This window comes from Anoplophora glabripennis, unplaced genomic scaffold (assembly GCF_000390285.2).
Source record: "Anoplophora glabripennis isolate ALB-LARVAE unplaced genomic scaffold, Agla_2.0 scaffold292, whole genome shotgun sequence".
NCBI lineage: Eukaryota > Metazoa > Arthropoda > Insecta > Coleoptera > Cerambycidae > Anoplophora > Anoplophora glabripennis.
The window spans coordinates 1-22,159 of NW_019416966.1; the positions used below are offsets into that span (position 1 = coordinate 1).

General features: G+C 36.9%; 3 protein-coding genes across 3 annotated transcripts; 2 read left to right on the forward strand and 1 right to left on the reverse strand.

The window, feature by feature from the left end:
* Positions 1 to 10,181: 10,181 nt before the first annotated feature.
* Positions 10,182 to 11,426, forward strand: LOC108905482 (28S ribosomal protein S7, mitochondrial). The gene is made up of 4 exons (XM_018708355.1): positions 10,182 to 10,455; positions 10,604 to 10,783; positions 10,840 to 11,074; positions 11,129 to 11,426. The coding sequence occupies exons 1-4, from the start codon at positions 10,391 to 10,393 to the stop codon at positions 11,348 to 11,350; spliced, it is 702 nt and encodes a 233-aa protein (XP_018563871.1). The 5' UTR covers positions 10,182 to 10,390; the 3' UTR covers positions 11,351 to 11,426.
* Positions 11,399 to 12,120, reverse strand: LOC108905483 (transmembrane protein 186). The gene is made up of 2 exons (XM_018708356.1): positions 11,785 to 12,120; positions 11,399 to 11,705 (listed from the first exon to the last, which is right to left on the reverse strand). The coding sequence occupies exons 1-2, from the start codon at positions 12,065 to 12,067 to the stop codon at positions 11,410 to 11,412; spliced, it is 579 nt and encodes a 192-aa protein (XP_018563872.1). The 5' UTR covers positions 12,068 to 12,120; the 3' UTR covers positions 11,399 to 11,409.
* A 2-nt stretch (positions 12,121 to 12,122) lies between these two features.
* Positions 12,123 to 14,861, forward strand: LOC108905481 (transducin beta-like protein 3). Its single transcript, XM_018708353.1, has 2 exons — positions 12,123 to 12,268; positions 12,414 to 14,861. The coding sequence occupies exons 1-2, from the start codon at positions 12,240 to 12,242 to the stop codon at positions 14,725 to 14,727; spliced, it is 2,343 nt and encodes a 780-aa protein (XP_018563869.1). The 5' UTR covers positions 12,123 to 12,239; the 3' UTR covers positions 14,728 to 14,861.
* Positions 14,862 to 22,159: the final 7,298 nt, after the last annotated feature.

Below are 22,159 nucleotides of genomic sequence, written 5' to 3' on the forward strand. Positions count from 1 at the left end.
GCGGGTGGCAAGCCGTTTCGCATGTCTGTAACGTATTAAGTTTTTAATGTAATCGGGGAGGGTGCCCCGGGGGTTTGTCAGTCGGGGAACAACGGTCTCCGTCGTAGTCTGAGTCAGGGCGTTTTTAATGTCAATTTCAAGGGAGAGGATTGTCGCCTCCAGATCATGGGTGGTTTCGATGACTGGGAGCGCGATGTTTCCTTGTATTACAGCTCGGACGCGCTCCCAGTCAGTGAACCTCCTCGTGAAGGTGCCTTCACATCTCTGTCTTCGCCCCAGATCCAGTTATATTGGATTGTGGGCGGAAGACCCTTCGTATTGGGTGGATATTTGGGCATTTAACGGTATAGATTTTAAGAGGGCAATGTCGATAACGTCGGGGCGTCCTACGGGTCCGTAATGTGTCGGTTCTGTCGGTCCGAGTATAGTCAAGTCGTCGTGTCTGTCTTGGTAATTCAGCAGGACGCGACCTCTTGTGGTCGTCGTCCCGCTGTGCCATATGGGGGACTTCGCGTTGAAGTCCCCGATGGCAATTGTCTGGGGCCAGGAAAGGATTTTGTCTAAGTCATTGTCAAGTAGTGGTAGTCTGGGTGGGTGGTAACAGGACACCACCGCAACGTCTCCATGCCGTAGCGATCTCACCGCTATCGCCACGGCCTCTGTGTTTTGAGTTTGGAGCCGCTGCAGCGGATAGTGGTCGATGCACTTCTTTACTATGAGTGCAACACCACCCCCGTTACGGTTTCTGTCATGTCTGTATATGTCATAGTCAGGGATGGAGGTACGGGATGCCTCGCTGAGGTAGGTCTCCTGGACAGCCATAACGTCTATGTTTAGACGGTTCAAGATGTCCACGAGTTCCGTTTTTTTGGCCCGGAACCCGTCAAGGTTCCAGGACGAAATTCTCAGCGAGGAGGGTTGGGAGGGCCGACGAGCCATTAGAAGTCGAATAATTTTTGCATATTCGACACCATGGTCGTCAGCTGGACGCAGAAGTCCTGAAGACGCTTTGTTGCGTCAATCAGGGCCGCCGCGCCCGGTTGGGAGGGTGTCGTGTCTGTGTGTGCGTGTGGTGAGGTGTTGTGTTTTTGTTTTTGTGTGTTTTGTGTTTTTCTGGTCATGTCAGCGTATGTGCGTCCTGGGGTTGTGTTTGGGGTGGGTAGGAGGGGCTGTCTGTGTGTTTGTGTAGTGTTTTGTGTCGTGTGTGTGTCTGTGTTTTGTGTTTTTGTGTTTTTAGCTTTGGGGTACTGAGGGCACCCCATATAGCTGGCGGGGTGTGGCCCGGCGCAATTTGCACACCTGGCGGGCGTGTCTTTGGCCTTTTTGCATACGTGCGTGCTGTGGTTTTCGCCACATTTTACGCACTTTGGCTCAGCTGTGCACCGGGTCTGGCCGTGGCCGAACCGCTGGCACCGGTGGCACTGTGTGGCAACCCGCTGCTTTCGCTGCAGCTCTACTCGAACCACGAGCGAGCAGCAGCGGGTTACCTTCAGGATGTCCTCCTGGTCCTGTGGGGCCTGAACTAGGACCAGGGGCATTTCCTGTTTATTTTGACGGCTCGCCATGCGGTGCACTATTGCGCCGGGGAACCCTTGTCTTGCGAGGTCGAGTTGGACCTCACTTGGCGAAACACCCGCAGGTATTCCGCGTATCACCACCCTCAGCGTTTTTTCTTCGCTGAGGGTGAAGGTGTGGTACTCCTCGCCTTTGTCTGTCAGTGTCTTTGTCAATAGTCTGTGGTCATTAGGTGTGTTTGGGTATATGGCTATACCGTCTTTAGTCAATTTGGCTTTTGTATAGTTAATGTTAAGTGTCGTGAGTATTTTTTGTACTTGTGTCCACCGTTCTTGCTTTCGCAAGATTACCGGGGGGACTTGTTTGGTTTTGTCTGTCTGTTGTGTGTTTTGTGGGGTGTTTTGTAGGGCGCTTGTGGAGGGTTTAGGTGTCGGGGGGCGCGTGTTTGGTGTTTGTGTTTTGTTTGTATTGTCTGATTTTTTATGTCTTGGGGCTTCGTCCTCGCTAGAGGATTCTGCCGTGTGTTTTTTGCGTTTCTCTGTCCGTGTGTGTGCGGGGTGTGTGTGTGTGGGGGGTGTGTGTGTGCCTGTCTGGGGTATATTGTCTGTCATTTGTTTGTTAATGAGTTTGTCAAGTTTTTGGTGTAATTTGGTGGTGTTTTCGTCCGAAAGTTTAATTGTTTTTTGCAAATCGACGATTTGCTGTGTCATGGTTAGTATTTGTTGGTATTGTCGGGTGTTTTGTTCTGTCAGTTCGTGTATTTGTTGTTTTAGCGTCTCGTTTTCATGTTTTTGTGTTTGTAACTGTTCATATAAATCTGTTTTAGTGGTCATGTTTTTTGGTGAAGCGGAGACTCTTGAAGAGGGTCTTTCGCTTTCTGTATCGTCCATGTATATGTATATGTTCTCCTTGTTTTCTTAGTCCGACATTGTGTGCGTGTGTGTGTGTGTGGGAGGGTGTGTAAGTGTTAATCGTGTGGGGATGCCCCTTACGGGGGCGTACGTGTCTTTTGGTGTGTTTTGTCGGGGTCGCAATTTTAAAGAAATGTATTCTAATGTAATGCAAATAACTGATAAATAAGTAAAAACTTACCTGGGCATAACCCCGGCACAGGTGCTGTAACAAAGATGCCGACGGCGTCTATGCTTAAGCCGGGGATTAGGTCGGTGATTNCTGGTCCTGTGGGGCCTGAATTAGGACCAGGGGCATTTCCTGTTTATTTTGACGGCTCGCCATGCGGTGCACTATTGCGCCGGGGAACCCTTGTCGTGCGAGGTCGATTTGGACCTCCCTTGGCGAAACACCCGCAGGTATTCCGCGTATCACCACCCTCAGCGTTGTCTGTCAGTGTCTTTGTCAATAGTCTGTGGTCATTAGGTGTGTTTGGGTATATGACTATACCGTCTTTAGTGAGTTTGACTTTTGTGTAGTTAATGTTAAGTGTCGTGAGTATTTTTTGTACTTGCGTCCACGGTTCTTGCTTTCGCAAGATTACCGGGGTTACTTGTTTGGTTTTGTCTGTCTGTTGTGTGTTTTGTGGGGTGTTTTGTAGGGCGCTTGTGGAGGGTTTAGGTGTCGGGGGGCGCGTGTTTGGTGTTTGTGGTCGTGTTTTTTTTGTTTTGTCTGATTTTTTATGTCTTGGGGCTTCGTCCTCGCTAGAGGATTCCGCCGTGCGTTTCTCTGTCCGTGTGTGTGCGGGGTGTGTGTGGGGGGGGTGGGGGTGTGCCTGTCTGGGGTATATTGTCTAACATTTGTTTGTTAATGAGTTTGTCAAGTTTTTGGTGTAATTTAGTGGTGTTTTCGTCCGAAAGTTTAATTGTTTTTTGCAAATCGACGATTTGCTGTGTCATGGTTAGTATTTGTTGGTATTGTCGGGTGTTTTGTTCTGTCAGTTCGTGTATTTGTTGTTTTAGCGTCTCGTTTTCATGTTTTTGTGTTTGTAACTGTTCATATAAATCTGTTTTAGTGGTCATGTTTTTTGGTGAAGCGGAGACTCTTGAAGAGGGTCTTTCGCTTTCTGTATCGTCCATGTATATGTATATGTTCTCCTCGTTTTCGGAGTCCGACATTGTGTGCGTGTGTGTGTGTGTGGGAGGGTGTGTAAGTGTTAATCGTGTGGGGATGCCCCTTACGGGGGCGTACGTGTCTTTTGGTGTGTTTTGTCGGGGTCGCAATTTTAAAGAAATGTATTCTAATGTAATGCAAATAACTGATAAATAAGTTAAAAACTTACCTGGGCATAACCCCGGCACAGGTACCTGTAACAAAGATGCAGACGGCGTCTATGCTTAAGCCGGGGAATAGGTCGGTGATTAAAAAGAAAGAAAGGGATTCTTTCCAGGTAGCCTTAATAAAGGCAGGTAGATTTTGCTCATTGCAATGCACTTCACTTCACAAACAAACACGTCTGCTGAGCTCGGCTGTTCGCTCTGAACTGAATTTTGTTGCGAGGATAAAATTGCATGTTTATTATCACACAATGGGGCAGAATTACTGCAATTTGTTTAGTTTTCAGTAGTGTTACCAACTATGCATTGTTTAACATGTAAAATTTCTTGTATGTATCTTGTAAACAATTATTTTTTATTCAAGCAAAACATTGCAATGGATGAAAATTTAAAAGTAAATTGCTGTATAGCTTTAATAGTGGCTTCAACGGTGTTACTAACAACAACCATGATCAACAGCCAACAACAGCTAAGTTGGCAATAAACAAATCATCATAAAAGTAACTAGAATCCCTGCAATTTTGTTGCACGGAATAGAGCATGTTCTAATTCATGCAATTCAGTTGCCGGGACAGAATTGCATAGTCTGATAAGAAAAATTTCATGAATTCTATCGCGGCAACCAAATCCCTGCAAAAAATTGCATTGTCTGATACAGGCTTAAGAATATGGAACAACAACTATACGTTTCGATATAATTTGAAGAGCAACTACTTAGTCAGTGAGAACTATTTGAAATATGGATGAATCAAGTGAAATAGACGTCATTTATTTTATATTTTGTACAAATGTTTATATTTGTTTATGTGTATAGGCATGCTTAAATAAAAGAGTTTAGGTATACCTACAGATATTTACTTTGTCAAGATATCATTTTGTATCCTTATTTCTGCTGTATAATTTATTATTATTAAAAGGATATATGTAATATTGACCATGCGTAGAAGAAATTATAACTTTATATTATTTTTCAGTAATGTTATTTGTTTTTCATGTACCTAGCATTTTAAGATTCATAATCATAACTAACTTTTTCTAATTATCAGTTCGTCATTGTTACCATATTCATGATGGTCTCAACATTAGAAAATTTCTATTTCAGAAGCGTATTTGTACAATATAAAATGTATAGCTTTTTTTAAATGCTTCTGATATTGTTTTGTGACATTTTTATTTGTACGATGAATGTCAAAATTCGTAATCCATATTAGAAACTTTTTTCAGTGGCTTCTCAAAGAGAAAGAAATTCTTGGTAAAAGTTGCCGCATCCCCAAACTAGAAGAGCATATTTTTTTTTTAATATACAATGTAACTTTTTTAGTTCGAATTAAGTCATTCACAATACAAATAAAAATATCACAAAGAGTATTAGAGATATTTAAAAAATACTCACTATTTATACTATTTCAAAAACGCTTTTGAAATAAAAATTATCTAAAGTTGAGAGCATTATGAGAACAATATGGTAATAAAATTATTATGTTACTCAANCGGTATTTGCCTCAACTAGCTTCATCTGCCTTGCACACATCAGCGCGATTGACCTCTCTTTCTAGGGCCAGTCCATAGTTTACTAGGTCTATGCCCTGATCTCACATCTCACCATAGATAATATTAGCAGCTTTCAAATTGACAAAAAAATGTACTCGGAAGAACTACAGGAACACTTCAGATCAGATTAGCTTTTTTGCGTTCCAATAAACTGGATCATTTTACTCTTAAAGTGTTCTTGTTTGTTTTCCTGTGCTCCTCACGCACCACCTTTTACTGATGAGCTTTATACTCTCAAATTCTTTTCACACTATGTGGAATTAAGATTTTTTAATATTATGGTTATTATTTTTGTGCCACTGTTCTTTAATAAGTAAAATTTATATTAGGCTCTCTAGCTTTTGGCTCTTGTGCATGAAAATTATTTAAATTACTTACGTGTTTCTCTCGAAGGTGTTCCATTTGTTTAAAATTGGATTATTTAAAGAATAGAACAGTGGAAGAACACTGCAGGAGCAGTTAGTTCCCTAGCTAGTTATCTCTCTTATCTATTTCCCTAGCGATTGGAAACCAACTATTAATTTATATGTATAAGCTGCTTTCTAATTTCCAGGGAATTGCAATTGCTTCCGAAGTGTTCTTCTACTGTTCTACTCTTTATAAATACTCCAAACTTAAACAATTAAAATACCTCCGAGAGAAACAAGTAAGTAATTAAATAATAATTAGAAAGTACTTTTTAATATTGTCAGCTGAAAGCCAAAATCTAATATAAATTTAATTTAGTTGCACAAAATAATAACTATAATGAAACTGTTGTATTCGCAGCTTCGAGCGCCTTTCAGAATTTGTTACTTCAAATCATCCCAGGCAGCATTTTACACACTCATGCATGTCTGTAGAACTGATCCCCGAGAAAAGGCGAGGTAAAACAAAACTTCACCTTACTTTTCGGGCAAATCAAAAAAGCCGCCACGGTCGAAAATCCAGTCGTCGCGCCATTATTCCATGGCTAGAAATTGGCCTCAATGATTAGGGATCGAGGGGGATTATCCCTCTTTATCCTGCCTCATCTCGTGTAGGCCTGGACAGCCTTCGTAGGTGGGCCCCATCCGTCGTCTACCCCGACCGCAAATGCGGCCGGTGTAGGCGCTTTGTGGGACCTCCTTTTGTCCTGGCTGGGCCCCGCNAAGGCGCGTTCTCACGAGTCAAGTTTAGTTGACCAATTTTAGTTGATCAACAAAAGTTGAATACAACTTGAATTAATTTTTGTTCACATATTTCAATTAAAACTGATTCAGCGATTCAATGTAAAAATGGCGTCGAATGCGGTTGTGCGTGAATGTGTGCAAAGTATTGCTGTTTTGTTAAAAGAAGAACTGAAAAGAATTGCTAATAATATGAACAAAGGTCGTAAGAAACGTCGTTTTTGGGTGAGGCAGTGGATTCTGAGAAGAAATAGATTGGGAGCATCAGAAACGTTGTTGAAGGAGCTTGCATTAGAGGATAAAGAAGGGTATAGAAATCAGTTAAGAATGTCCGAAGAAAAACTTGAAGAGCTGCTGTCAAAAGTCATAAAAAAACAAGATACAGTAATGTGACAAGCAATCTCACCAAGATTAAAGCTGCAAGTTACTTTAAGGTATTTAGCTACAGGGGATTCATTTGCAACGCTTGCTTCGGTATACCGAGTACCAAAAAATACCATTTCAAAGAAGAAGGGGAGAAGTGTGTACAGCAATATACGACACATTACAAGATTTTATTAAAGTAAGTATAAACATTTTGCAACAAAAGTAGGTAATATAAAATTTAGTCTATTATAAGTCTATGACACCTGTTAGAGCTGCAGTAAGTATACCAGATGGCTCCTGCGAATCTTCTCCACATTGTTGTCTGTTGCATGATTCATTTGAAAATGAAGACGAGGAATGTTCTGGGTCCATATTGTTTGATAGCGCTGGCGATGGAGATGAATGATACTCAGAAGGTGAAAATGCTGGTGATGGAGTTGTGTGATAGTAATACTCAGAAGGTCGACACATTGATGATGGAGTTGTACGATACTCGGACTGTCTCCCTGATAAGAGCTGCAATCGCTTTTGTCGTACTATAGTTTGAATTTGTTCCTGGCAGATGATGGCATCGTAAAGAGGCATCTGTCTTAGCTGGACCGCAATATGTTTGGCAAAAATGTCGAATTCATCATCAACATTGCCTGTATTTTTTTGCACTACTTCATCAAGTTTATCAATTGCTGCGCTTATATTTGAAATATTTTCATTATCTGCTATTTTCCGTTTGCGATTGTGAGGAGCACGAAAGACATTTGTTGTCTTTGATTGCAGTAGGCAGATTGGCAGTTTTTTTGTTTTCTACATGTATCGCTTTTTTCTGGGTAATACCATTGGCAATAGTAATAGATGTAGACGTTGATACAGGAAACATATTTTCTGTTTCTGTTTCTTCTGTATTTTCGATGGTTTCGCTTTCAGCTTCATCATGTTGTGAATTCTAAAAGAAAAATAGAACTTTATTAAAATATCTTATATTAGTAAAAAAGTGAATTAAATATGCAGCAAAATTTGAAAAATATTTTTTTTCAGGTGCCACAAAATGAAGAAGAATGGAAGACAATTCAAAGAGAATATTATTTTCGATGGAATTTTCCTAACTGTTGTGGTGCATTAGATGGAAAACATATTGTAACACGAAATGCGCCTCACAGTGGATCAGAGTATTTTAATTATAAAGGGACATATAGCGTAATTTTGTTTGCGTGCGTTGACGCAAACTATTGCTTTCGCTATTTTGACGTAGGTACAAATGGACGAGCAAACGATGCTGCGGTTTTTGCAAAATCATCATTAAATACAGCATTAGAAGATGTTAGGAATACGTTACATTTTCCAAAAGGAGGAGTATTTGTAGCTGACGATGCTTTTCCCTTAAGACCCTACATTTTAAAACCCTTTGGAAGGAGTACTCATTTATCTAGAAAACAGAAAATTTTTAACTATCGCTTATCAAGAGCTCGTCGCATTGTAGAAAATGCATTTGGAATTTTGGTTTCTAGATTCAGAGTGTTTGAACGACCTATAGCGGTTGGAATTACCAAGGTGGACAAAATTGTTAAAGCAGCTTTAGCATTACATAATTGGTTAAAAATGAGTTCGGGTGAAAAATATACACCAACAGGGTCTTTTGATACTGAAGATCTAAATATCAGGCGTATTATACCGGGTTCTTGGAGAACACAAAGTACTGAAGCGAATGGTGTAGTTAATTTGCACGTTAATTTAGGAAGTCGTAACTATTCAAAATTACCATCTACTGTACGTAATGAATATGCCGAATATTTTTCCGGACATGGAGCTGTGCCCCGGCAACTGAATATGATACACGACGATGTAAATAATACATAAAAGTTTATGTAAAAAAAATAAATAAAAAGCATACTTACTAAATTTGATGAGGTATTCCTTGTATTTGCAACACCATTTAAAAATATATCCGCTCTTTTATACCAAAACAACTTTGGTACGTACAATTCATCTCTTCCCATCCCACTATGTATCGATTTGCAAACCAATGAATGTTCTTTTTGATTTGATTTTGTTTTTTAGCTCAGCAATAGTAATACCAGGAATTTCCATTTCCTTGACAATACAACCCAAAGCATCTTCTCGTGCGTCTCAATTTCTATATTTATCCATTCGGTGGTCCCACAGACAATCATACCTCTGATACAACTCCAAAAATTTCATCATAATACTTTCAGACCACTTGAGACTCATGCTTTTTAACTATTTTATGAACACCTAATTATTTTATAAGCCAAACAAACGCACGTACACCCGGCCGCTTTGACAAAATGTACTAAACACAGTCAACAAGTTGACTGCCTAGTTCACACGTTTCAAGACAAGTTTCGACTTGAAAACAATTCGTGATGACTCATCACTTGAACGATAAAAGTTTGCTTGGGTCAAACTTTTCTTGATCAACTACAAAGTTGATCAACTTTCTTGAACGACAGGTTCTCACAACAGTTTTGATTCAACTTTTGTTGATCAACTAAAATTGGTCAACTAAACTTGACTCGTGAGAACGCGCCTTTATCAAGGTGGTACTTCAACCGCAGCTAACCTACGCCTCCACGGCGTGGGGTCACGCGGCAAAAAGCCACTTAAAGTCACTACAGGCTGTGGAAAACATAGCCCTCCGCACGGCCACCGACGCGCCCTGGTACGTAAGAAACACTGACATATTACGAGACTTACAATACACAAACGCTACACAGACAATAAGACAAAACGCGGAGAAACGATTTGACGTAGCCGCTAGACATGACAATCCCCTCCTCAGGCAAGCCGTTGACTACGTACCCGACGTGACCGACAAACACAAAAGACCTAGACACCAACTTTTTGACCCTGGGTGAACACCCCAATGACCCCCCCCCTCTGCCCGCTAACCTTTTCTGTTTCAGAGACAGCTAGGATCAAGAAACGAAGACAACGACACACACACATACACTTACACACCCCCCATACCCTCCTTACCCCTCCCCTCCCGCGCTAGCCTAAGGGCCACCTTAGCAAAGCGCATCCCAGGCTGCATAGCCGCACTACCCTACCCAACCATACCACACATAAACATGACACTACCCCCGGGGTTTACACAGACGAGCCGGCGAAGCAAGATGAGCGCCAGAAGAAAGGGCCCTAGCCGGCAGGGCCCAGCCAGGACAAAAGGAGGTCCCACAAAGCGCCTACACCGGCCGCAATTGCGGTCGGGGTAGACGACGGATGGGGCCCACCTACGAAGGCTGTCCAGGCCTACACGAGATGAGGCAGGATAAAGAGGGATAATCCCCCTCGATCCCAAATCATTGAGGCCAATTTCTAGCCATAGAATAATGGCGGCGGCGACTACATGTGCGGTATTGAAATAATGTACACTTTTAGAATTAACGGGTGTCATATCATATGTGTATAAAGTATCACAATAATCACAAAACATGTAATATAGGTACAAACATATATAAAGAGTACTAGTGAAAGAATAAAAATATTATACAAACATACAGAAACAAGAAATTTGAATTTTTTTTAAATTGCGTTGCGCACCCTACAGCTGCGCATGATTGAACAATGACGGCGATAAATAAATTATTCTTTAATTTCAGAATAATTAGAACAAAATCGCCATTAATCGGGTAAGTTAATAGTTTTACATTTAATTTTATACAAAATATCTTATGGTAGCCGAGAATTTATGGCATATTTCGTCTCTCAATATTAACCTCAATCTTGTCACAAATTATGATACACAACGTACATTTTTAAAAATTGCCAAATTTTTAGTGCATTTATTCAACAAAATGGAATGTCTCAGTACCCAAGTTATTATATTCAACCTGTTTATAAAAAGGAGGCACAGGAAGATCTCGTAAGAATCGGAGAAGCCCAAAAATTGGCTCATATTCCCATCAGAGCTGCATTAAGCGATCAAACTAGCTCCCAAACTCAAGATGCTTTAGTAAAGTATGTCTGCACTATATATTATATTAGTATGAAAGAATAAGGCGTATTCGTTTTAGTTTGTTTATCAATTACTGTATGAGAGACGGTTTAAAAGTGCTAGCTAGGTCTTTGATAGAAAAATCATTTGAAAATGTGAAAAGGATGCAGATAGAAAAATATCACAAATGTCAAAATGAAGAGGATAAAAGTAAAATCGAACTAAACCCTAAAACGATATTTTGCAATGCTATTGAAAACTGCAAACCAGTTATGCAACTTACACCCATTAAACGAGGAGGTGTAAAGTATCAAGTATGTAAATAAAATGAGCACAATTTTAATAATATACGTAATTAAATTTTTTAGGTACCTGTTCCAATTACAGAAAAGAAAGCTCAGTTTTTATCAATGAAATGGTTGATTGCTGCCGCAAGGGACAGAGACACGAGAAATATACAGTTTCCGACACAATTAGCACGTGAACTAATAGATGCTTCAAACAATACAGGACGAGTTATAAAAAGAAAACAAGACCTACATAAACAATGTGAAGCAAATAGGGCATATGCCCATTATAGATGGAGTTAAATAAATACACAAGTAATTTAAATAATTTTATTTCTGTAGATACCTACCTAAAGAATAAATTACATAACTCGCTTAATTTTTTCTTTATCTAATATAATACCGAAATTTAAACTGAATTTTAAAGTTTCCTTCGTAGAAAAACGTCGAAATGTGAAATATAAACCATCTAAAAAAGTACTAGGTAATTCATTGAAGGGAACAATATCTTTTGTAGGTATTTCGATATCTTTTCTTTTTCCCCATGAATCTATGTAAGATATTTTCGCAACATCTTTTTCTTCATTGTAATAAATGTAACCAATAAAATTTTGTGTTAGATATCCCAAACTATACAAAGCCAGACAACCAGAAAATCCTAAAAAAAATTGTTTATTCGATATATAATCGTAAAATTGTGTTACATATTACATGCAAAAAAATTAATAAGTACTCACCAAGAGCGACTGTAAATTGAACTGCACCACTTGATATTTGATCTAGTTGATTTAAGCATACTGTAACAGGTATACTAATTGCAGTTAGAGCTGTCTGATAGACCTTTAGCCTATTAATCATTGAAAATGGAAGAATATAAGGGAATTTATACACAGGAATAAAGTTTCCTTGAATCTTTTCATTCTTTTTGCAATTCCCAGAAAATAAACTAACACACCTTACCAACTTTATGATATTTGTGGATGCTCTTGTCTTTGAAGTAATTTGAATAATTCCATTCATTATAACCTGAAATGTAGGGATACTTTTTAACAAACACGCTATATGCTATATATTTTATTTATATACCCATAACCTAACAAAAGTATCAACAAGAACAAAAGGCTAAGAATTTCTGTTTAGAGGATTAGTAGTAGTAAATATAATTACTTAATTTAAGGTTTATGAATATAACATGACATCCAATATTAAATTAAAAGAAGCGTAAGTACCTTTTCCTTTTTAACTTAAAATTCTTGATTAGGTTTTTTGTGAGGTTATATTGTACACATGTGTGCGAAAATTCCATAAGAATAGATGTGCGTTATAGTATATTATGAACTAAAGTACCTAAAATCTTTTCTTCTAGATATGGGGTAGAATCGAAACATGGTGCTTTTTACACAGGGGGCAACATAGAATGGCATGAAGATAAACTATTTTGCCAAACCAATTCCAGTATCTCGTTATTGAATGTAGAAAATGGTCTCGTGGAAACAACTATTGGAGAAGCAAATTCTGAAGATGCAGATTTCGTTCAGACGTTTACTTCTGATGGACAAAGGGTAGTATCGTCACATAAAAGCGGGCTATTAAAATTATGGAATAAAGAAGGCGAAGTAGAGAAAATGTGGAAATACATTCATAAGGGCCCTGTTGCCAGTTTGGCATTAAAGGAAAGCAAACTCGCAAGTGGAGGATCGGATGGTATTGTCAGGATATGGGACCTTCAATACCAAGCGTGTATTCTTAGCCTTAAGGGTTGCCAAGGAGTTATAAATATAACAAAATACCACCCTGTTGAAAATAAAATATTCGCTTCAGGGGATGATGGCAAAATCAATTGCTTTGAACTAGAAAAAGGTGAAGTAAGCATCATTTACAATGCCCATTACAGCAAAGTAACCTCAGTTGTCTTTGGTCACGATAATAAGCATTTTGTGAGCTGTGGCCGTGACAAGGTCATTATTTTGTGGGAGTTTGAGAACACCACTGCATTACGCACCATACCAACTTACGAAGCTGTGGAGGCCATTGTTAATTTGCCGATTAAGTTCAAGTTACCTGGATTTAAATCGGAACCTGAAAGTATATATGTAGCGGCAGGAGGAGAGAAAGGGGTAATAAAAGTGTGGGATGTGAAAAAAGCGAAAGAAGTTTTTGTGCAAACCAACTCGTTAGTCTCACCCGCAACAGAAGAAGGCGGGTTAGCTATTTCAAACTTATTATTTAATGACAAATCAAAGGCTCTAGCTGTAGTTACTGTAGAGCATAACATAATTATTCATCATTTAAAATCGTTTGTTTGTTTAAAACAATTCATTGGTTTTTCGGATGAAATATTAGATGTCACGTTCGTAGGCAAAAATGATGAATATTTAGCGGTAGCTACAAACTCGAGTGATATTAAGTTATATAAGAATGATACGATGAATTGCCAGTTGCTGAAAGGTCATACTGATCTTGTTCTTTCTTTATGTACAAGCAAAACAAACCCTGATCTTTTACTTTCGTCAGGAAAAGATAATACAATCCGTCTATGGCTCTTGAAAGATGGAACGATGAGTTGCGTTGGGACTGGATTGCGCCACACAGGTTCAGTAGGGTGCGTAGCTTTCAGTCAAATGGGTGCAAAGTTTGCTCTGTCTGCAAGCCAAGACACTTGCTTGAAACTATGGGAAATTCCATCGAAATTCACAGACACCAACTTAAATTGTACACATACTGTGATCGCTCATCAGAAAGAAGTGAATAGTGTTGCTGTATCACCCAATGATAGAATTATAGCGACGGCCTCTCAAGACAAAACTGCAAAGCTTTGGACAGATTCACTGACTCTAGTTGGTATATTGAGAGGTCACAGGAGAGGTGTTTGGTCAATTCGGTTTTCTCCCGTGGATCAGGTAGTAGTGACGTCTTCTGCAGATTGTACCATAAAGTTGTGGTCAGTTGCTGATTTAAATTGCCTCAAAACGTTAGAAGGTCATGAATCTAGTGTGTTAAAAGTAGAATTTGTCTCTTCGGGAATGCAGCTGTTAAGTGCGGGATCGGACGGACTTTTAAAGTTATTTTCAATAAAAACCTCAGAGTGTGTTTGCACGCTAGATGAACATGAGGCTAGAATCTGGGCTTTAGCGCTGAATAAGGATGAATCGAGACTCGTAACGGGCGGTACAGGCTCAGTTTTGATTAAATGGAAGGATGTTACGGAGGAACTTAAACAGCAACGGCAGAAAGAAGCAGAGGAATTGGCATTACAAGAACAAACACTATATAACTACATTCAGGGTGACGAACTGTTAAAAGCTTTGAAGCTAGCCTTGAGATTAAATAGACCGGCGACAGTTCTGAGGATTACACAGGATATAATAAAGAAGGGTGATAGCGGTTTAGCTGACACAATAAAGGAGTTGCGTAATGACCAAAAAGAAAGTTTATTAAAGTGCGCTACGAACTGGAATATGAACAGTAAAAATTGTCAACCTGCTCAGATAGTACTGAATGTTTTGTTAAATGAATTGCAGACTGGTGAATTTAGACCCGTGGGGTTGAGTTCTACGATAGAAAGCACTTTACCATACACAGAGAGACATTTTAAAAGATTAACTCAGTTGTTGCAGGATTTGCAGTTTATTAATTATACCGTTAATTGTATGCAACCCCATGCGAAATCTGTGAACTGAATCTTATTGAAATATATTATAACTCATTACATAATTGTTACAAGAATTAATAAAAACGTTTTCAATACATTTATTTTTCGTCGTATAATTAGGGTTGCCAGCAATGTCAAGTTTCAACTAAAATTATTCCGGTTCACTAAAAACTATGCTCATAGACAGAAAATTAATAGATTACTTTTAAATTCTTGCAATTCAGTTAAACTGATAACATCGTATATTTACTCATTATTTAAAAGCTCTAGACTCTAGTTGTCTAAACCAAAAATCTCACACCTATAATAATTGCAGCAAAGTCAGAAAACATTAAAGTATATTTTATCATTATTATTTATATTGGTTGATTTTTATGTATAAAAGTGTTATGGAATAAATACATTTTTAAATGTTTTATATTTGAAATATCGTAATTTATCAGAAAAAAGAGAAAATATTTTTATATTTAATTTTCTTATCATTTATAACGATTCAGTCTTTTCTTCCTCTGAACCCTACTTGAAATAATATATATCTTTGAGCTATCATCAGCTCCATATTGGTATATAACCATATCTCTTCTCTAATTACGAATCGTATTATTAAAAAATAATAGATACTGTGAAAATTATGGTACTGAATAAATTACATTAAAACATATACATTTACGTATCAATAAATTCAAAATTTAAATAATCTGTAATTCCCTTTGATTCCTTTATTTGAAATGAGTTGTAGTTGAAATGAAAAAAAAGTAAACAGAAACACTACCTGTAGATACAAATTTTAGAGAAGTCATTCCGTTTTTTAAAAATAGTTCAGTGGTTATGATAGCGAAAGCATAGGTGGCTTTATTACTGTTTCGATACAAATTTCAAAAATTTAACAATTAATAATTTTAACAAAAAATTAACTTCTATGGAATAACAAGTGAAAATATAAATATATGTACTATGTAGACGTAAAAGTAGGTAGCACAGAAATATACTATTCTAACAAAACTGATAATAATTCTTGCGGGTGCTCCGCACCCCACAAATACTTTTGTCGGGTGCTTGAGCCCCGGACCACCCGAGTAGTCGGCGCCTATCGCACCGCCCGTTTCGGGTTAGAGACGTGGGACTGACTATTCAAATTATGAAACGTCTTCAATGTAACCATCCTTGTCTATCGCACGGATTTCTATAACTTACTTTATCGCTCTCACGTAACGGCCGATGTACCATGGGGACTTTCCGAACCTGTATAACTGTAATCAGAAGAAAGCGTTCTATCGGAAAAATGTAAAAATATACAAGGTATTCCACTTAAAAAGCATCTTATCCCTTGTGCTTATACCCAATGCTCATATGCTCAATTATTTTCATAACTTAGGTGTATCAGAAAATTTACAAAGTTTCCTTTTATCTGTACACTCATTTTCTGTACCGAAAAATAACGGAATAAATAGAGAGTGGCCAGTGGCCCACCCTGTATCTAAACATATGCAATTTTGTATATATTTTTTTATTCGAGAATATTTTTTAGATTCAGCAAATCATCTACACTTTTCCCATAATATCTAAGTGTAGTACCTACTAATAGGAAGTGGGGGGAAAAATTATTTGGGTCGTTAAAATACAAAAAAAGATTCATTGTAATTTTAACAAACTAGCCTACCTACATATACAGGGTGTAACCTAAGTACGTTAAAATATTTAAGTGGGGTATTCCTGAATTAATTGTAAGAAAAAAAGTTTATATAAACCTTTGTCCGGAAATGTTTCGTTTCTAAGATACAGGGTGTTGAAATTAAAATTAAACAAAATCATTATTACAACAGCTACTGAATGTGGCTACCCCCGACATTAATACAAGTTTCTGACCTCCTCACCAAAGAATCCCGTATCCGTTGGAAAATATCAGGAAAATAAAATAAATTAATAATAAATAAAATTCTCGACAACTTCATTTAACGTCTAAGGGCCTCTGCAAGTTGTATCTTTACAGAAATTTACAAATTTATCGAAGACGGTGGCTTCTAGCGTTGTTAAGGAAGTGTACCTTTTTTGCTTAAAGGAGGTGTAGGAATATGGTTTATTCATAAAAAATCATAAAAGTCTTCTATCAAAAAAGTTATGGCAAATTAAAATTAATAATGATAGCGTACGTAGCGCCCTGTAAGTGCTGCACAAAAATTAATACCAAATTATGATTTCTCACCTCAAAAAATCCCCTTTCGTAAAAGTTATTTAAGAAAATCGGAAATAAAATTTCAACACTGTATCTCAGAAACGAAGCATTTCCGGACAAATGTTTGTATAAACTTTTTTTGAATACCCCACTTAAATATTTTAACGTACTTAGGTTACACCCTGTATAATTTAATTATACTAATACCTGTACAGACCTCATGTTACGTTGTTAATAAGTCAATGAAAATAACTGTTAAGCTGTTAAATAAGTAAAAAATTCACACTTTTTGTGCAGTTTTCTAGAGTTTTGTCGTGAAAAACGCCATTCCATTAGAAACGCTCATTACTCACGTCACCATACAACATTGTCGCGCAGACATACCTAGTCTCCAGTAATAAAATTCTGCTAAAATATGGTCTTCCTCCCGTTTCCGGAAAAATTCTTTAAGACCGGCACATCCACGTCTGATTAAAGTTTCAGAGCAGACAATTGCGCTGATTGGATACACTCTAAGTGTATTGTTGGAGAAGAATAACGAATAATGAAATAATTTTTGTCTACCTTTTCAAAGTTTTCAGTATGACGAGACGAGCAAGTTCTTGTCAAAATATTACAACTATATTTCGCGAAAAGTATTTTCCATTTTGCCACGGTTACTACCTACTCTTCCATGTTTTCAGAAATATAAGCAATAGTAAATATACCTGCGGATTCACGTTTTCAGTAAGTAAACAATAAAAGTGCATCGTTTTGTTGTTTCAATATACAGGATGATTCATAAATGGTGACCAAAAATGAAACCTCGTATTCTTTGGTGAATTTTAAGGGGAGTCTTTCCTATAAAGTTTTTATCTAGGATACTTCGTTAAAAATATACACAATACACAATATTTATGTAAACATTGTCCAAAATCTGAGAACTTCCTAAAATTTACATGCTCCAGTGGTGGAGATACAGCGTATGGTGGCATATTTTTCTAAATAAAATAGTACGCCACTGCTTTACAACCATAATATTTTCGGATTCGTCTTTCAATTTTCTACAAATTACTACTGTCTTATGTTTTTCGAAAATAAACTGATTTTCGAATAAAACTTAAAAATTTTTTTTTTGAACATCACTTTCGGCGCAATTAAATGAAATAATGCAGGACGATTCAGGAAAGAAAAACGGTTCAAACAATCTGAATTAAAAAAAACCTACAAACATTATGTACTTTTCGCAATATGTATTTGCAAAGTAGTCGTTGATTTTCCAAAACAGCAGAATAAATAATTTTTTGGCACTTTTTAAATTAATACAGAGTATAAAATTTTTTTCTCAAACATACCAAAAGGATTGAAGAAGATTGATTCAAGTTTTCAAAACCCAATTTCTTGTTAAATTTATTGGGAAAAGTAAAAAAGGCTTTATACAGATTGTTGGAGGGACATACGGTTTATCTGATGAGAGCAGTTCTTGTGTTGCTACATTGTTGTTGTTTCAGATATACTAGATTTTACTTTTTAGGTGGAACACCCTGTATATTTTTGTTTATTTAGATAGTGTGATTACAGTGACATAAAATATGATATACATGCACAATGTTATCGAACATGTTCTTAATTTCCGAAAAAATCAATAACTTACAGTTTAGTTACAACCAATTAAACGAAAATACAGATGTGGAACCTGATTTTCGCGAAAATTTATTATTAAATGTGATTTATTTAAAGACCTATGAAGGTTTCAAAGTCTGTTTAGTTTTACAAACTATTGGACACTAATCTACTAATCAACTCAATTTCAATAGGCAGTATATACAATACGACCATTCTGCCCAACAAGATGGTATATGCGGATCAAATCTCTAAAAATGTTAAAATCCATTTATCTTTTATTATTTCTTGAAGAGAGTCTAAATAAAACATCAAAGCAAGTGGTAAAGATAATGAGTATCTTGCGAGTTTGGTATCAAATCAAGTTTTTATCTATATTGAAAACATTGATTTCTGTGTCTGGTAGAGTTGACCAGTTTAATATTGTTCTTCAAAGTAAATTGCTGTTTTATTGAAACATCAGATTCTATGTGGAAAATGTAGTTTAGTGTTTCAGAGAAATGCCTATCACATTTTGTGGGATGAAATTAAACAATAACTAACTAGTTTTACCTAGAGTGAGGAAGATGCCTAGGAGCTTTGATGGTGGTACTATATGCTTTCCAGACGCCAGAAGATATACAGGGTGTCTCATAATTAGCTGCCAACCCTGAACAGGCCGATTCTATGATCAAAACTAAGTAAAAAAGTTCATATGAACATGGGTCTGGAAATGCTTCCTAAGGGCACAGGGACCCATTGAAGAGGGAGGAATGGAAATCATTTTTTTGCAATATCTCTCAATCGCGTTGTGATAAATGAATGAAATTTGGTATACACAGCTAAATTTTGATGAGCAATTTGTTGGACTAATCCATTTATTTCCACAAGGTCCATTGGGGTGGGTACGGGGGGCCCTTGGTACTTTGCGTGTGTAACTTTTTCATCTTTGACTTTTTAACAAATTGGACAGCAAATTCCGTTTTCCCGAACTGTTTTACGTTAAAAAGGTACTCTTGTTTCAAATCGTTATCTTTAACGGTTTCTGAGAAAATCGCTCTTGAATTAATCCCACATCGGTCAATTTTCATAGTAAACTGATAGTTTCACTCATAAAATTTTAATTGTACTCATATTAGTAGAGGAAAATTTCTTTCAATCGGGTGTGGACATAAATTGATACATTATTGAATGAAATTGGGTGAAAATGATGAAAAGTCCAATTTTTCTTACAGTGTGCGTCTAGGTAGCACATTTGTTTTTTTTTTTAATATTCATGTATACTTGGTTTTCGTAAATTTTGGAGTAAACTACGTATTAACGATTGAATGTTCTAATTGTATTGCAACATTAATTGTAGATTTTCAAAACAATTTCAAATAATAGATTAAATCAGTGGCGGGTGTGAAAATTAAAGTGGTTACATTTTTATAATAAATGGTAGAACCTACACCATTTTTTAGCAGATGATTTCTAGGCCAACGAAGATAATTTTCAGGACGTAAAAATTTCGGAAGAAATTTACGAAATAAAAAATTAAATTAAGGGTTGCGGACCTGCATGAGATCTCCAAAAGGGTTGCTCATACAGTGTGTATCAGACATATGAAATAAATTCAATAATAAATAAATGGGGTCGTGTTCGAAAAAACGCTCGGTCACATCGATTGGTATTTTTAGTTGCGCATTTTTTTTCAACAAAATTTTTTTATACAGGGTGTGTCATGTAACAGTGGTCAATACCAACTTTCTTATTTTAAATGCAACACCCTGTATATTATTCAATTGTTGTATTCTTCAGAAAATTCTAGACATATTTCATATACAATGTCCTATACCTATCTTCAACTATTTCGGAAATATTAAGTGTTTTCAGATTTATTCTTCTTATGGGGATATGTCAAAAGTATTGAATACAAAACTAAACCCCTCGACTTCGCTGACTTAAGAAGACGAATAACGCTTGCGATTATCGGTCACGCCTGAGATGTTGACAGGCCCGGATCCAGAGGGGGTGGCGATGTGGCGATCGCCACCCCCAAAGCACAACATTTTTTAAAGATCTTCAATTTCTCCAAACGACAACAGGCAGTTAGTCGATATTAATGCAAGTAGAAGGATTCATTAGTGTCAAGCTCCTCTGAAAAAGTGCCACATTTTTCATTAGTTTATTGCTATTTTGCAATGCAAATTTTAAAAATTTTGGTTCGCCAATATGCCTATCTTGTACAACATTCAATAATGAACAAAAAATCTTTAGTTACTTTTTTTCGTCCGAGGCTTCCTTTACGAATAATAAGCGATAATATCCGAAAAAACGGGCCATTTTTGAATTATTTTGCACTTTTCATTAATTTAAACAAACTTCCCATGGTTTTCAGCTTTCCGCAGGTCGATATTCCGAATGTACACATTTTCCCGGTTCGATTAAAAAAAAACAGGTTTACATCAAGCAACAGCCATTTCGGCTCGTTTTTTGGCTCCGCCGACTGGACTATTATGACTTTTAACGAAACGGAGACAGGTCGATAGAGCCAGTCAATAGATTGCCTGTCTGCCTGTTAGGATTTTCCGTACGCCTGTCTCAAAACGTTTATGGCGCAATAAATTTTTATGGCTTGAATGGGAAATTTNTGGTTGAACCTTTAGAGCTCATATTTTAGAAATGCAAGGCCTACTGTCATACATTATCTGTACCAAATTTTATTGAGATCGGTTAATAGATTCCAGAAATATAAACAAAAAAATCAATTTTTTTAACAACTTTAACACCCTGTATCTTTAAAATGAGGCCGTTCCAGACCTATGTTTATAAGGCAAACACCTATTATTTTAAAGAGATCTATCTACCCTCGAAGTTTCCTGCATAAAATTCGGACCACCCTGTATTAATCTTTTATATATACAGGGTGAGTCAGTTTTTTGTAGACAAACTTTAACAGGAGATAGAACACATGTTTTTAAAAAGAAAAGTTCCTATAAACATATGTCGTAGAAGGCTTCGTTTCCGAGATACGGGGTGTTGAATATAATTTTTTTTTCTCGAATATTCATTATAACTTATAAACGAATGCTTAGAATTTTTTCATGTTTGGGAGATAATGCCTATTAATTAAGGGGCATAAAACAAACGATAAAAATGTTCAAAAACTTGCACAGTGGCGGAGTGGAGGGGGTTTGAGCCCCTTTCTTAAACAGAACTTCGACGCCAATGACTATTTTAAAAAAAATATCATATGCCATATCATATATCAAAAAATATAATATTACATATAGTTTAACTAAAATAATGTCCATTCTCCTGTCTCGAAATTCCTGTGCGTTTCCGAGTTATTTTTATTTTTAGCATCGTGCTATGAATGCTATGAAATCATTAGCTTCAAAGCTCTATATAGTCCAATTAACTAAGCATTTAAATCGAAATTTTGTCAACTTGGCTGAATTTTTGATATGAGTTAGTTTAAGGTATATTATAACAATAAGTGAGAGTAATTTTTTGTTCAACCCCCGGCCAAGGGTGGAAAAAGATAAAACAAAGGGCTTTTTCAAGATAACTCAAAAAGGGTAAGAGCTAGAAAAAAAAGTTTTTCATGAAAGTTGTAAAGCAGACAATTCTACATAAAAATGGCCTCTTAACTTTTTCTTGTACTATTACAATTAACAGAGTTAGGGAGGCTAGAAGTTAAGGGAAGATTTCAGAAATTTAA

What these genes read in the sequence shown, in the direction of transcription:
- LOC108905482 (XM_018708355.1), top strand. Translation starts at nt 10,391, where the DNA reads ATGACGGCGATAAATAAATTATTCTTTAATTTCAGAATAATTAGAACA. An exon ending in ACTCAAGATGCTTTAGTAAA is followed by an intron (nt 10,784 to 10,839) that starts GTATGTCTGCAC and finishes TATTCGTTTTAG; the next exon opens with TTTGTTTATCAATTACTGTA. An exon ending in GAGGAGGTGTAAAGTATCAA is followed by an intron (nt 11,075 to 11,128) that starts GTATGTAAATAA and finishes TAAATTTTTTAG; the next exon opens with GTACCTGTTCCAATTACAGA.
- LOC108905483 (XM_018708356.1), bottom strand. Translation starts at nt 12,067, where the DNA reads ATGAATGGAATTATTCAAATTACTTCAAAGACAAGAGCATCCACAAAT. An exon ending in TCAATTTACAGTCGCTCTTG is followed by an intron (nt 11,706 to 11,784) that starts GTGAGTACTTAT and finishes AATTTTTTTTAG; the next exon opens with GATTTTCTGGTTGTCTGGCT.
- LOC108905481 (XM_018708353.1), top strand. Translation starts at nt 12,240, where the DNA reads ATGACATCCAATATTAAATTAAAAGAAGC. An exon ending in AATATTAAATTAAAAGAAGC is followed by an intron (nt 12,269 to 12,413) that starts GTAAGTACCTTT and finishes CTTTTCTTCTAG; the next exon opens with ATATGGGGTAGAATCGAAAC.